The sequence below is a fragment of the Plectrocnemia conspersa genome, unplaced genomic scaffold (assembly GCF_051122295.1).
Source record: "Plectrocnemia conspersa isolate PC_06_02 unplaced genomic scaffold, ASM5112229v1 ptg000012l, whole genome shotgun sequence".
Taxonomy (NCBI): domain Eukaryota; kingdom Metazoa; phylum Arthropoda; class Insecta; order Trichoptera; family Polycentropodidae; genus Plectrocnemia; species Plectrocnemia conspersa.
In genome coordinates, this window is record NW_028277176.1 from 1,935,297 (window position 1) to 1,949,888 (window position 14,592).

Sequence of the window (14,592 nt, forward strand, 5' to 3'; positions counted from 1 at the left end):
ATAATTAACAAAGAATAATTTTATAACTAATAGCTTTTTGAGTTTATGGTTCGAGAAATAAAATTTAATGTATGCCAATTTTCAGTTATGAAACGATCAACTTTATTTAATTCAAAAACAAAGACCGTTCTTAAACATTAAATATTCAATCTGAATCGAGCATAAATAATAATCCATGTTAACCAAAATATTTGCATTTTTTTCTGCAATCAAAATAAAAGGAAAAGGTATATTGGTCTTCTCTCACAAAAGTTGATAATGAGCCGACATAAAAAACGCCTGTGAAAATGTTAAATAAACATTATTTATTGATTGCAATTGTAGTTACAGTAGTTTCAATTCATTCTTCGATAACAGTTGTACACCAATTTTAATATCCAAAACGTATTAAAGCTTAATTTCTCCTTTTTTTGTATGTATATAGAAACGAACAGCTTTCACACATAACGTAACGCAAAACATCAAACTATGAATCATCGAATGGAGTTGCTGATTTAGACATTTATATATAAAGAAACATTGAAATAAATACAAATAAATTTACATCCTTAACCCCATAAGCCCAATATATACTAAGCAAAAATATACAATATTTTTTTTCACATTTTTATATCCTCAAATTGACAGATTTTTTTTCTTTGACTAAAATAATTGTATTCATATTCATCACAAAATAAGCAATTCTATGAACAAGCTATATTTTTTTTCTTCATATAAGTTAAAATATACGATTTTTTCAATATATTTATTTATAGAAATGTATATTATTGCATTTAAAGTCGGCTAAGATAGCCTCACGTAATATTTACATTACCACAAGCCAGTAAATAGTTGGCAATGCTTTTTTTTAGGTCTCGTTCGCACGTATACAATAGTGCGAGCGATGAAAAAACGTAATTAACAATCTATATCTACTGCACTTCTCAAAAATTACATTTAAAAAATGATCGCTAAATCAAACTGTTATTATTATTGTGTATATAATATGTATAGGAAGGGTATATCACAATTTACTATTACCGTGTACATGTATACGTAATTACTTTTTTTTTCTCGCGCACGCGCGTGTGTGTTCTCCGAGGTGTACTACTTTACAAGAAGTTTGACTAGTTGCGACGACGACGATCGTTTACTGTTTAAATTTGTTCTAAGTTTACACTCGAGGAACTTAACCTGTTGTTTACGATCATACGGATGCTGCGTTGAACCACTAAAATGTACATAATAAATATAAAATACTCGAAAAGTACATACGCCTATGCCGCATATGTATTTTATATATTATTTACGTGATTAACAATTTTTTATATAATAATATATATATATATATATATATATATATATTACCGATTTTAAAAAATATTACTATGGCTTTAAATTTTATATATTAGAATATTTGTTATGTAACGTACGATGTAAAGGCATGTAGGATAGAAAGTGAAAGGTTACGTTCACGTGAAAAATGCAGCAAATGTTAGTGATCGGATGGTTTTAATTCTTTGATCTGTTTTATTAAGTAAGCTTTCTCGTCGTTGAACTGCTCGTCCTCGGAACGGTCCGTGTGAAACTTCGTTAGGAAATCCACTAATTTATCTTGATTACGTAACAATATGTCCAAAATGGGTCTCGGCTTGTTCGGATTGGCCACAAACACCTGAAATTAAAAAGTTGCATTACTATAGTGCACAATTTTTACACTAAAAATAAAATCAATGTTAGTTTTTCTATAACAAATGACACTGCCGATATCAAAATGAACAAAGATCAATAAAAAAATTAAATCTCTGTGACAATCTATAATGAACTATCGAAGATTAAACACTACCATATGTATGAGTGTACTTATGCAGTGGTGCAGATGCTTGCTATAAAAAATCATTAATATATTCAATAAAACAAATTTGAACCTTTATTCGAGATATATGATTTATTATGGGTCTGAAAAACGCCCCTTAAATGTCAAGAAAATAGGAGACCTGCCCCTGTACTAGCAAGCTTCCTCAAAACATAGTCTGGAAGCTGGTTTGACCTTGAAAGTTCTGCTTAACGAGACAACATAGCTTGTAACTTATTTGGCTACGTTTGATATTTAAACATCGAAATGGAAAAAAAATAGTATTTTTCGTCTGCTTTTTCATACAAAAACTCACGCTATTCTAAATGTTAAATACACACTCCTCAATGAAAGTAAATCTATGATTTACAACGAAAATATATACAATCATTTATCTTATGGGGACCCCGAGACGACCGTCCGTGACGCAGCATAAAGTGAAAGTGATTGTCCCGTTGAGCCGCGCGCCCGAACTAAGCGGCGTCGTACAATAAACACCGCATCCCCGCCACCGCGAGCTACGCGCGGAGTGGGGATGCGGACCCCGAGACGACCGTCCGTAACGCAGCATGAGTGAAAGTGAAGTCCCGCTGAGCCGCGCGCCCGAACTATGTGGCGTTGTACAACCACACCGCACCCCCGCCACCGCAAGCAACGCGCGGAGTGGGGATACTGTTGCACACCCGACCGGGATTATAAGGAGGTACCAAATGGCTCACTTTACACATTCTACTCAGGACTTCTGACACTGCAACACTCACTGGACTACACGGATTCTACACCTCGCCTCCTGTTCGAGCAACCATCTCCAGGACACGCGCTCGAGGTTTAATATCGACGACTGTCGAAGGATCCCAGTCAACACGTGTCAAGAACGTACCGGACGATTTCATAAGGGCCACTTTGTACAGTTCGCTGTACAAACGTCCTATCACAGATCGTCAACCGGACTGCTGATAACTACAAAACAGAAGCGTAACCCCACGACCGCTTCATTGGTGACCCCGACGTGATATTAAACCGTATTTTTAAATGCGTATAACCTCGGCAGTTTTTGACACCAACGCTATTTTTTTTATTTATTTTTTTTTTTCAAAAAAAAAAATATCTGTCCTGACGGAACCCAACACAACCGTATTTTTAAATGCGTATAACCCCGGCAGTGTTTGACACCAACGCTAAATAATATTTTTTCCCGAAAAAGTATTACTCAAACGTGACAATGGAAGCTCCAGCCAACACCAGTGCTCCAACCGCCAACTCCGATGCTGTGTCCGTGACGCCTCCGCCCTTCACCAGCGATGACCCTATCCTGTGGTTCATCATGCTCGAAGAACAACTGGCCCATGCTCGAATTACGGCGGACGAAACGAAGTACTACAAGGTGCTGACTTCGTTGCCGCCTCGCACCATCCAAGAGGTACGTGATATTATCACTAATAAACCGGCCGCGCACGCATACGACACGTTAAAGGCTGCTCTGATCAGCCGCCTTTCATCATCACGCGAAACGAAGTTAAGGCAATGCCTTGAGCGCGAGGAGATGGGCGACAGGAAACCATCTCAGTTTTTACGGCACTTGGAAGGACTCGCCGGTTCAGAGTTTTCCGTGCTAGGCCTACGCACGGTGTGGATGGCCCGTCTTCCTTCACACGTGCGTCAGATGATGCTGATTTTGGACGACACGAGCATCGATAAACTCGCCACCATCGCCGACAAACTAATGGACGCTGAACCTTGTGGATATAACACGACTGCCGCCGTCAGTGCACCACCTCCACCAACCACTCCGTCAAGATTGGATGTACTTGAGGAAAAGCTTTCCCAGATGACGGCCATTTTGGAGAAAATGGTCGTCAACGCAGACCGTCAAAGAAGCTCGAGCCGGAGCCGAGCTTACAACAACCGCCCGAGAAGTCGCTCCTCTTCGCGAAAACGCCCAAGCAACGAGTCAGGACTGTGCTACTACCACGAGACTTTCAGGGACAAGGCGCGCCGTTGCAAGGATCCGTGCTCGAAAAGGTCGGAAAACTAATCCGGCATTCGTCAATGGCAGCGGACGATGTTAGGCCGAAGTCAAGCCGCCTGTTTGTTACCGACAAAGTAACAAAAGAGAAGTTTTTGATCGATACCGGCTCGGACCTGTCCGTGTATCCGAGAAGCAAATTAGGACTTCGAACTCCAGCTATTCCGTACGACCTTTTCGCAGCCAACGGTTCCATCATCCAAACTTTTGGATGGAAACAACTGTCCGTCGATTTAGGACTTCGTCGAGATTTCCAGTGGCGTTTTATCATTGCCGACGTAACGAAGCCCATCATTGGAGCTGATTTTTTGCACCATTTTAATCTACTAGTAGATTTAAAACATGCCCGCCTGGTCGACGGTACAACTGCATTCAACATTCAATGCATTGTACAAGGCACAGATAGTTTGCCGCAGATCAAAGCTATTTCCGGAACGACGACGTATCACGACATTTTGAAACGTTTTCCGGAAATTACGCAATCAGCTGGATTGACATCGCTGCGACCTCAGCCGAAACATTCAGCAGTGCATCACATCCGGACCAGTTCAGGCCCTCCAGTTTCAAATCGCCCTCGACGACTAGCTCCGGAGAAGTACCACATCGCCAAAGAGGAATTCCGGAAAATGATCAACGACGGAATCGTTCGACCATCTGACAGCCCATGGTCATCGCCTCTTCACCTGGTCGCGAAGAAAACTCCTGGCGAATGGCGACCCTGTGGAGATTATAGAGCCCTTAACGCAAGAACAATACCCGACAGCTATCCCGTGCCACATATTGAGGATTTCGCCCACGCACTGGCGAACCAGAAAATCTTCAGCACAATTGATTTGGTACGGGCGTACCATCAGATACCTGTGGCTCCGGAAGACATTAAGAAGACTGCAATATCTACACCGTTCGGACTTTATGAGTTCCCCTTTATGTCGTTTGGCCTACGCAACGCAGCACAGACGTTCCAGCGATTTATGGACTCAGCACTTCGAGGACTCGACTTCTGCTTCGTCTACATCGACGATATACTCGTCGCATCCGAAAACCACAAACAGCACGAGGAACACCTTCGGCAGCTATTCGGCCGACTAAAGGAATACGGAGTGCTAATCAATTCAGCGAAGAGTGTTTTCGGAAAAACAGAAGTTGATTTCCTGGGATATCGCGTTTCCCACGAAGGCACCAGGCCACTGCCGGAAAAGGTTGCAGCCATTGCAGATTTTCCCCGCCCGGACACCATGCAGAAACTACGACGTTTCCTAGGGATGTTAAATTTCTACCGGAGGTTTATCCCTAGTGCGTCCGCGAATCAACAACTTCTCACGGATCAACTGAAGGGAAGTAAATCCAACAACGACCCGGTGCCGTGGAGTGAAGATTTGGAAAAAGCCTTCACGGCATGTAAACAAGGTTTGTCAGACGCCACCTGCTTAGTGCATCCAGACCCAAGTTTACCACTCGGACTTTTCACTGACGCCTCGGACAGGACTATCGGCGCAGTGCTTCAACAACATTCACCGGATGGATGGCAACCACTTGCCTTTTACTCGAAGAAAATCTCACCAACGGAGACTCGATACAGCACTTACGATCGAGAGTTGCTAGCCATATATCGAGCAGTGAGACATTTTCGTCACATGATCGAAGGACGAGAATTTTCAATACATACCGATCACAAACCGCTGACGTATGTATTCAGACAGAAACCGGACAAAGTTTCCCCTCGACAATTCCGTCACACCGACTACATCGCGCAGTTTTCGACCGACGTCCGACACATTTCGGGCAGCGATAACGTTGTGGCGGATGCATTATCCAGAATAGAAAGCGTGCAGTCTTTAAATTACGAAGATCTGTCGCGCCAACAATCAGCAGATCCGGAAATTGAGAAATACACCAATTTGCGGACCGTCAACATTCCTGGATCCGATGCGACAATTTTGTGCGATAGCTCTACCGGCAACGAGCGACCATATCTACCGCTCCAATTTAGAAGACAAGCTTTCGAATTGTGCCACAATTTATCGCATCCTGGAGGACGACCGACAACCAAACTCGTCGCAGAGAAATTTTTCTGGCCCTGTATGCGCACCGATTGCAAACGATGGGCTAGAGAGTGTGAACAATGCCAGCGATCGAAAATTTCTCGCCATGTTTCCACTCCGATTGGCAGTTTCCCGTCCCCGGAGGGACGGTTCGAACACATCCACATTGACCTCGTCGGCCCTCTTCCACAATCTGAAGGAAAAAGGTACATGCTAACGTGCGTCGACAGATTCACCCGCTGGCCCGAAGCTTTTCCTATCGAAGACATCACTGCAGAAACCGTTGCAAAGGAGCTTTTCAGCGGATGGATTTCCCGCTATGGAACACCTCTCCGCATTACCACCGATCAAGGCCGACAATTCGAAAGCGCCCTGTTTAAAGAATTGACCCGTTCAACCGGATCTACACATATAAGGACGACAGCATATCATCCCGCGGCAAATGGGATGGTCGAACGGCTCCACAGACAACTAAAAGCCGCCCTCATGTGCCATCAAGACGAGCATTGGACTGAGTCGTTACCCGCAGTTTTAATGGGAATCCGCGCAGCCTGGCGAGAGGATATAAAAGCGACCTCAGCAGATTTAGTATTCGGACAACCTCTCCGATTACCGGGAGAATTTTTGGCTCCACGTACGCATAATTACACGTCACCGACTCCTGATTATGCCGAACGACTACGACAACGGATGGCCGAATTGACACCGACACCGCCCAAGCGACATGGACCACGTCCTACCTTCGTTTTCAAGGACCTGCACACGACCTCTCACGTTTTCGTGAGACATGACGCAGAACGAGGCTCACTACAGCCACCATACGACGGACCATTCGCTGTTATTAGCAGAACAGACAAATGCGTAACAGTGAATATTCGAGGCAAACCGAAAACCGTTTCAATCGACCGCTTGAAACCGGCTTATATCCAAACAACGGATCAAGATACGGCGCCTATTCAAGAAATACCAGCGGAATCTACCCCACGGAACAAGAAGCCGCCTGAATGCGTAATCAAACGGACAAGATGCGGAAGAAGAGTGAAATTCCCAAACCGCTTGGAAGACTGATCATCCAGCAACAGCTTCAACAAAAACGACAGACGAGCTCTTCACAAATACAGATAACGACACAGCCAGTATCTTGAAATATATATTTTAAATTGCAGTCATAATATTTTTCTTTATATTTTAAGGTAGAAGTATGCACACGGAGGAAAATGTCATGCACAAGTGACAAACGGACCCCGGACCCCTACTTTTCCGTTAGCTGAGAGTTTCGTAAGGGCCACTTTGTACAGTTCGCTGTACATACGTCCACACAATCATCAACCAACTGGTTCTGCTTCCATCTGCACTGACCCACGCTGCGCACGAGACCACATCAGTCTGAACGAGCCTCAGTTTCTCCTCTTGGTTAAATTTCGCAACTGTAAATTGCTAAGAGGGGGAGTACTATGGGGACCCCGAGACGACCGTCCGTGACGCAGCATAAAGTGAAAGTGATTGTCCCGTTGAGCCGCGCGCCCGAACTAAGCGGCGTCGTACAATAAACACCGCATCCCCGCCACCGCGAGCTACGCGCGGAGTGGGGATGCGGACCCCGAGACGACCGTCCGTAACGCAGCATGAGTGAAAGTGAAGTCCCGCTGAGCCGCGCGCCCGAACTATGTGGCGTTGTACAACCACACCGCACCCCCGCCACCGCAAGCAACGCGCGGAGTGGGGATACTGTTGCACACCCGACCGGGATTATAAGGAGGTACCAAATGGCTCACTTTACACATTCTACTCAGGACTTCTGACACTGCAACACTCACTGGACTACACGGATTCTACACCTCGCCTCCTGTTCGAGCAACCATCTCCAGGACACGCGCTCGAGGTTTAATATCGACGACTGTCGAAGGATCCCAGTCAACACGTGTCAAGAACGTACCGGACGATTTCATAAGGGCCACTTTGTACAGTTCGCTGTACAAACGTCCTATCACAGATCGTCAACCGGACTGCTGATAACTACAAAACAGAAGCGTAACCCCACGACCGCTTCAATCTTATAAATTTTAAAAATACGTAAAATTGTCCGTCTTTTATTGGCAATTTGATATTTTAAGAAATATAATTTTGTAGCTCCACTGTATTATTAATTCAATAGCTGTTACTCTGCCCGCTTCAAATCTAATAAATATTGAATCATAATTGTCAAAATTTACTTTTAGATAAGTTTATTATCACTATTAGTTGTTGTTTATATTTTTAAATTTGAGTAATACTTTTTCTGGTAGTAATTGTGATTCACAATCAAGACCTGGAAACTATTAAATAATAAACAATATTATTTTCAATGACAATGATGATGACGCTTCTAATTATTACATTTTTTTCCTCCAAATAGATTAATCTCATTACTCGCGTTTAAATTAATATATAATATAAAAAAATATACATACTTTGAAAACGTGGAAAGCTTCAAACTGTATATTCCGCGACTTCTCCTTCAGCATGTTCATCATAAGTTTTAAATTGTCAGGATTCGAAATGTATCGTGTCATAACTGAAAAGTTGTGCCTGTCGAGCAACAGTTCGCCGAGCAATTTCAAACTTTGTCTTCTAGTAACGTAATTTTCGGAATTTAAAAGGCGTTGATAATGATTAAAAACTCTATCGTAATTGGCTTCCAGGAATTCGGAACATAACAGCTTGTGTCTCGTTAGAAGTTCCTGCAATCGTAAACACACCACAATCAATTATCACAGCTCGACACGAATAAATAAAAATAATAACAAAACCTTAAAAGTAGAAAAGGCATCAGAGGCAATATCGAACGTAGAAACTTCGACGTATCTAAAGAAATTGAAAAAATCCTCAGAGTACAACATGATTTTGGCCAAAGCTTCGTATCGAGCGCACTCCCTCAACATCATGCCGCCGTTCAGAGCTATCTCTTGATGTTCATATCTGCGAAACGAAATCGAATTAATATTGGACGAATAGCGAGCAGTACACGACGACGGATTCGACTCACCCCGACATGAGAGTGAACAGTATCTCGGGCTTGGTGCAGATATACTCGACGGTCGGAGACCTCGTGCCGATCTGCCGTCGCAAGACGTTGTTGAAAACCTGAGCCACATCTTTTTTACCCTCAAAGTCGATGCGGTTTAGGTTCTGAAATGGTAATAATTATTACACTATAAAAATAATAACTCGATATACACCACAGGGACTTCATTTGGACGACATTTACTATGAATATTAATGAAATCAAAATATTAAAAAAAAGCTGGAATGAAAAAATTCTCAAATCATCACTTAAAGAAAATCTAAAAATTCTCGAATCTATCCTGAAAATATTATTTTAATAGGTCATTTACAGTGAAATCATATCGGAATACCGGAATACCACCAGTAAAAATATATTTTTACCAGTGAAAATATAATTGATCTGGTAGGCGCTAGTGAAATAATGTCTATGAAACTCAATTTGACATTCGCAAAACGTCCATTTGCTGTTCAAACCCAAACCTAACCTAATTATAGTTTTAAAACTTCCATTAGGTCAAATCAAAAATACAAACTAAACCAACTCTCAGGGGAAATAAGAGGAAGAAGTACAGAGATTTCGCATATTGACTCATAGTTTGCCTGCACTTGGATATTAACACTGTTTTAAAAATATGATACCTATTCTTATTGATATTATGGATTTCAGATATGAGCGTATTGGTTCAAGTCTACTCAACCGAATTTTGGTCAATAGGAGGGCGCAAAAACAATTACCACTTCTCAGAAATCAAAAATTCACGTAAAAAGCAATAAAATCGTGTCAGCGCCTTCGCAGTGGAAACGCTCGTTACCGAGCGTTCTTACTACAACGGCGCAGACACGATTTTATTGCTTTTGATGTGGATTTTTGACTTCTGAGAAGTGATACTTGTTTTTTTGCGCTCTCCTATTGGGCAAAATTCGGTTTATATGTTCCTCATTTAGTTTATAATATTATTATAAGAGTAATATGAACGCTAGATAACCGAGTGTTACCACTGCGACGGCGATGACACAATTTTATTGCTTTTGATACAGATTCTAATCAGGAAAATGCATGTCATTTAATGAAATCGAAATATTAAAAAAACGATCACTGACTGGCCATATTTTGCCCCCCCCCCCCTTCCCTTATAAAAATCTAAAATAATGTCCCTGATACACTAATAAAAACTTGAGCTCAAAACTAAGATGTAAATAAATTAAATATATACTATATTATATCAGTTTACAGGAAAAGCTAATGACATATTATATATTTCTGCAAAAACCAAGGTTTTCGTGGCAGAGTCTACCATTAATAAGTTGATAAGGATATGATACCAAAACAAATAAAACGACACTTTTTCCGTAACAAAGACAATCATATTCAAGGCATATGAAACAGTTATTTGCAGAGAAGCTTGGAATTGAATTGCAGAATTAAAGTATAAAAACAAAAATAATTATGAATTGTATAATTAATTTAAGATTAATCAAAAACTGTTTCCAAAGTTGCATTATCATAGAGTTGAAAAATCATCTCATATCAAAATGTGGGTCATTACAAAATTCACATCAATCATCACTATTGATAATAGATTGTGTGAATCACATATTTTAATAAAATATTCTACATTATTATCGTAGATAAGAATATGAAGTACAAATGTATAACACATATGTAAAACTATTAATTTTTACAGCTGTTTTTGATTGGATTTTTTATGAGGACTTGTAAAATGAGCCAGACAACATACAAGTTGATCCAATTCGAGTTTTCTAGGTTAGCAGCACTGTAAATCAGACAGCTGTCAATAATGACGCGTGTTCAAAGTGTCAAATGTTAGATTGCTCAATGCATTAAAATTGTTCAATTGTTCTATAGAAATAACAATTCTGTACAAACTGTGTATTGAAATTTACGGCAAGATACGGTAAATTTCAGTGTTATCCCTGTTGTTCAGAGTGTTAGAACAACAGGGTTGATGCTGATTGTTCAAAGAAATTTTTGATGAGGCACATTTCCACCTCTACGGGTATGTTAATAAAGAAGAAATGGGGCGAAGAAAATCCTCACGTGATTCACGAAACAATTACATACCTAAAAATGAACTGTTTGGTGTGCATTATGGTCAGGCGGCGTCATTGTGCCTTACTTTTTTGAAAATTATGAAGGTCGGACTGTAACAGTTGAAGGTGAGAGCTATAGGCGCATGATAACTGATTAATTTTGGCACAAAATCGAAGATATTGATGTGGAAGACATGTGATTCCAACAAGACGGTGCAACTTGCCAAACATCAGGTGCAACAATTGATGTTTTGCATGAAATATTCCCAAGTTACATTATTTCACTTCTTGGTGATGTTAACTGGCTGCCAAAATCATGCGATTTAATGCCATTAATTTTTTTACGGGGTTACGCTAAGATTTTTGTCTACGCCGACAAACCCGAAACGTTGGAGCACCTAAGTCATAGAAAATTACATCGAAAGGATCGGCTGCTTGTGATCGGAATTATCAATCATTACATTATTAATTCCAATAGACTTTTCTCGACATGATTAATTGAAAATTGAGCTAGGTCATAACTTATACAATATGAAGTCCTTGACTAGAGATAATGTAGCTCATTAAACTATGATTACATATAATGTAAATCTTTCATTACATCATAACAGGGTCAACACAATCAACAACTACTAAATAAGTAGTGAGACACCACTGATATCAAAATCTCTAAATCAGTAACTTTTATTTTATTAAATATAAGCTATCAATATATGTCTAGAGATTAGACATAATTCACTTTTTTTTAATTATAAGAAAAGGTATTTTATATGGTCTGAAACACTTTAAAACTAATTAGGGTTAGAATTAAGGGTTGATTAGCGTTGCGTGTAAATGTAAATGATCTACTTTTCATCATTACTAACAGTTCGTCACAAAATTAATAAATCTTTATGCTCTAGAATCATTAATTATTGGCATATTGAGATTTGTTGTGGGAGTTTTCCTCAGACAATTTATGAGTTACCCATATTCTGCAAATTTTTTAAATATCTGAACAGATGTAGGCGACACGTGGAGCTTTTGTGCTAACTTCTGTATCGTTAATATCAGATCTTCTTTGATGGCAGCCCTAATAACAATCTCACTAACAACCGCCCTTACGTAGATATTCAATGTCAAAATTCCCAGAACGAAATTTTTACAAACATTCTAAATTTAATGGCATCAAAGACGTCATTTGGGGGGGGGGGGGGGCAGGTGACAAACCTAACCTAATTATAGTTTTAGAATGTTCATCATGTCAATTCCAAAATACAAACTAAACCAACTCAACCCTCAGGAAAAAATAAGTGGAAGAAAAAGTATAGACAGACATCACATCGCGCATATTGCTCCTTTATAAAGTTTGTCAGCACTTCGATATTACACTGTTTAAAAAATATGATAACTATCTTTACCGATATTATTGCAGACTTCTGATATGAGATTATTCAAATCGAATTTTGGTCAAAGAAGGGCGCAAAAACAATTATCATTTCTAAGAACGAATAATTGTTTTATGCGCTCTCTTACTGGTCAAAATTCGGTTTATGTTTCTTATTTAATTTGTAAAATTAGTAAAAAAAGTCGTAGTATGAACGCTCGTTACCGAACGTTCTCACTGCGATGGCGGCTGCGTAATTTTATTGCTTTTGACGTGGATTTTCGAGTTCTGAGAAGGGATAATTGTTTTTTGCACCTTTCTATTTGACAAAATTCGATTTAAATATGCTTCCTTCGAGTCTCACTTATTGTATAAATAGTCACAATATGAGAGCTAGATAACCAGGCGTTTCAACTGCGACAGCAACGGCACGATTTAATTGATTTTGATGTGATGTAGATACACCCTCCCATTTAATTTGAATAGAAAAATGCATGTTATTTAATGAAATACAATTAATCTCAATCCCCCCCCCCCCATTCCTGCTCATTGTATTACAGATGTTTTTAACTGCTATTGTCGCATTATGACGAGTTAAAACTCAAAAAGCATAATATAGCTTAATTGAGATTATTTTATCTATACTGCCATTGTTTATTTAGGGTTGAAAATATCCCATTACTAAATAAGTTATAAAACGTTGTTTTGTGACACATTGTGGAACTAACGATGACAAAGTTGATGGTCATCACTTTGATATTAATTGTTTTAAATATTAGAGTACAATTGTTAGAAAGAATGGAAATATATAGGTTAAAAAGTATTGTGGAAAATATTGTTTGAAACCATTATTTTTGACGTTTCACTATTTCCTAGTTGCGATGAATTGAGAAGATTTTTCTAGACTGGACAATTAAACGGTTCCGGTAGGTAGTATACGGGTGCGGTTCGCCAACCTGAATCAGCAGCAGCAAGAGGTTCGTGTTGTAGAGCTCCTGAGCCAGCTGAGCGACGATGATGTCCGTCTGCGGCTCGACGTCCGAGGTGCCGTACAGCATGTTCTTGATGAGCACCTGCAAGACGAAGAGGCGAAGGTCAAGTCGCGCTCCGACGGAAAGTCGAGTTCGAGACGCGCTCCGACGGCGACACTCACCAAGTTCTTGCTGACGTCCTCCTGCGCTTTCTCGGCCTTCTTGTCGCCCCGCTCCAGAGCGCTGACGGCGTCCTTGAGCGACCTCACCAGCTCCGAGGGACTCTTCTGCGACTTACCGAAGAGAGGCATAGTCTCGGGGGGGCGCTCGGCCGCATGCGGCGAGCCTGGCGAGGGGGGCGCTGGGGGCCGAGGGCGAACGACGCTCCGCGGCAAGGGGCGCCTTCACTGACGTTTGCCCGCAACGCTGACACCACTGCGGCACTGCAGCCAACCGCGCGCGTTGACGCAGAGTAACGCGAGCCCTATCCGGTTACAATTTATTTTACTAGTGTATCGAGTCGTCCTCTTCGTTATCGAGAGTTTTATGAATTTTTACTTTCAAATAAAATGTAATACTTGTCACTAATGGCGGCTGGTGACAATAGAAACGGGTAGGACTAGGGGCAAAAAAAATATTAAAACTAGAAATAATATGTATTATACATATAGTGATATAGAAAAAAAACCAGCAGTTTAAATCTAGAAAAAACATAAAATACAGGTTAATACAAAAATAATAATAATATGTAAATATTATACTTTTAACTCTTTAGTCACTATGAGATTTTTCAAAGTCACTATCTTTCTTATGCAATAATAGAAATTAAATATATTTTTAAATGTCTTGGACCACTGAAACATTGCTAGGAATGGATTCGAACTTATTATTTATTCATTATAATTCATTTTATTAATCTTGTTATTACGAAGCTATTTCATTACTTAACTATATGTATACAAAAATTTTAGTCTCTTGTATTCACCTATTGCAGTAGCATGTAATATGTCATCAGCACGTCACTGTGAAGTTTAACTTTTAATTTAAAATGACATGTACAAATATCACACAGATGACAGGCACATAGATTTTTGTTTTATAGTATAGATTCTCTTCTTCTTTGTTTCATATAAACAAATGTTGAATCGACTTGTTTAAATACGTTTTAGAGTGCTACAACGTACGGCATACAGGTGTCACAAAAATAATTTCAATTAATTAATTTTGCCACTTGGAAAAGGTATCAACCAATTTAT

At 40.0% G+C, this 14,592-nt stretch overlaps 2 protein-coding genes across 2 annotated transcripts; one reads left to right on the top strand and one right to left on the bottom strand.

Annotated features, from left to right (window-relative positions):
* Window positions 1–284: 284 nt before the first annotated feature.
* Window positions 285–13,822, bottom strand: Mo25 (calcium binding protein Mo25). Its single transcript, XM_088199257.1, has 6 exons — window positions 13,519–13,822; window positions 13,322–13,438; window positions 8,928–9,070; window positions 8,692–8,860; window positions 8,353–8,622; window positions 285–1,654 (listed from the first exon to the last, which is right to left on the bottom strand). Exons 1-6 carry the CDS (start codon window positions 13,645–13,647, stop codon window positions 1,475–1,477), a joined length of 1,008 nt encoding a protein of 335 aa, XP_088055383.1. The 5' UTR covers window positions 13,648–13,822; the 3' UTR covers window positions 285–1,474.
* LOC148227921 (uncharacterized) lies at window positions 3,057–7,894 on the top strand. The gene has a single exon (XM_088199258.1). It carries the CDS (start codon window positions 3,057–3,059, stop codon window positions 3,867–3,869), a length of 813 nt encoding a protein of 270 aa, XP_088055384.1. The 3' UTR covers window positions 3,870–7,894.
* Window positions 13,823–14,592: the final 770 nt, after the last annotated feature.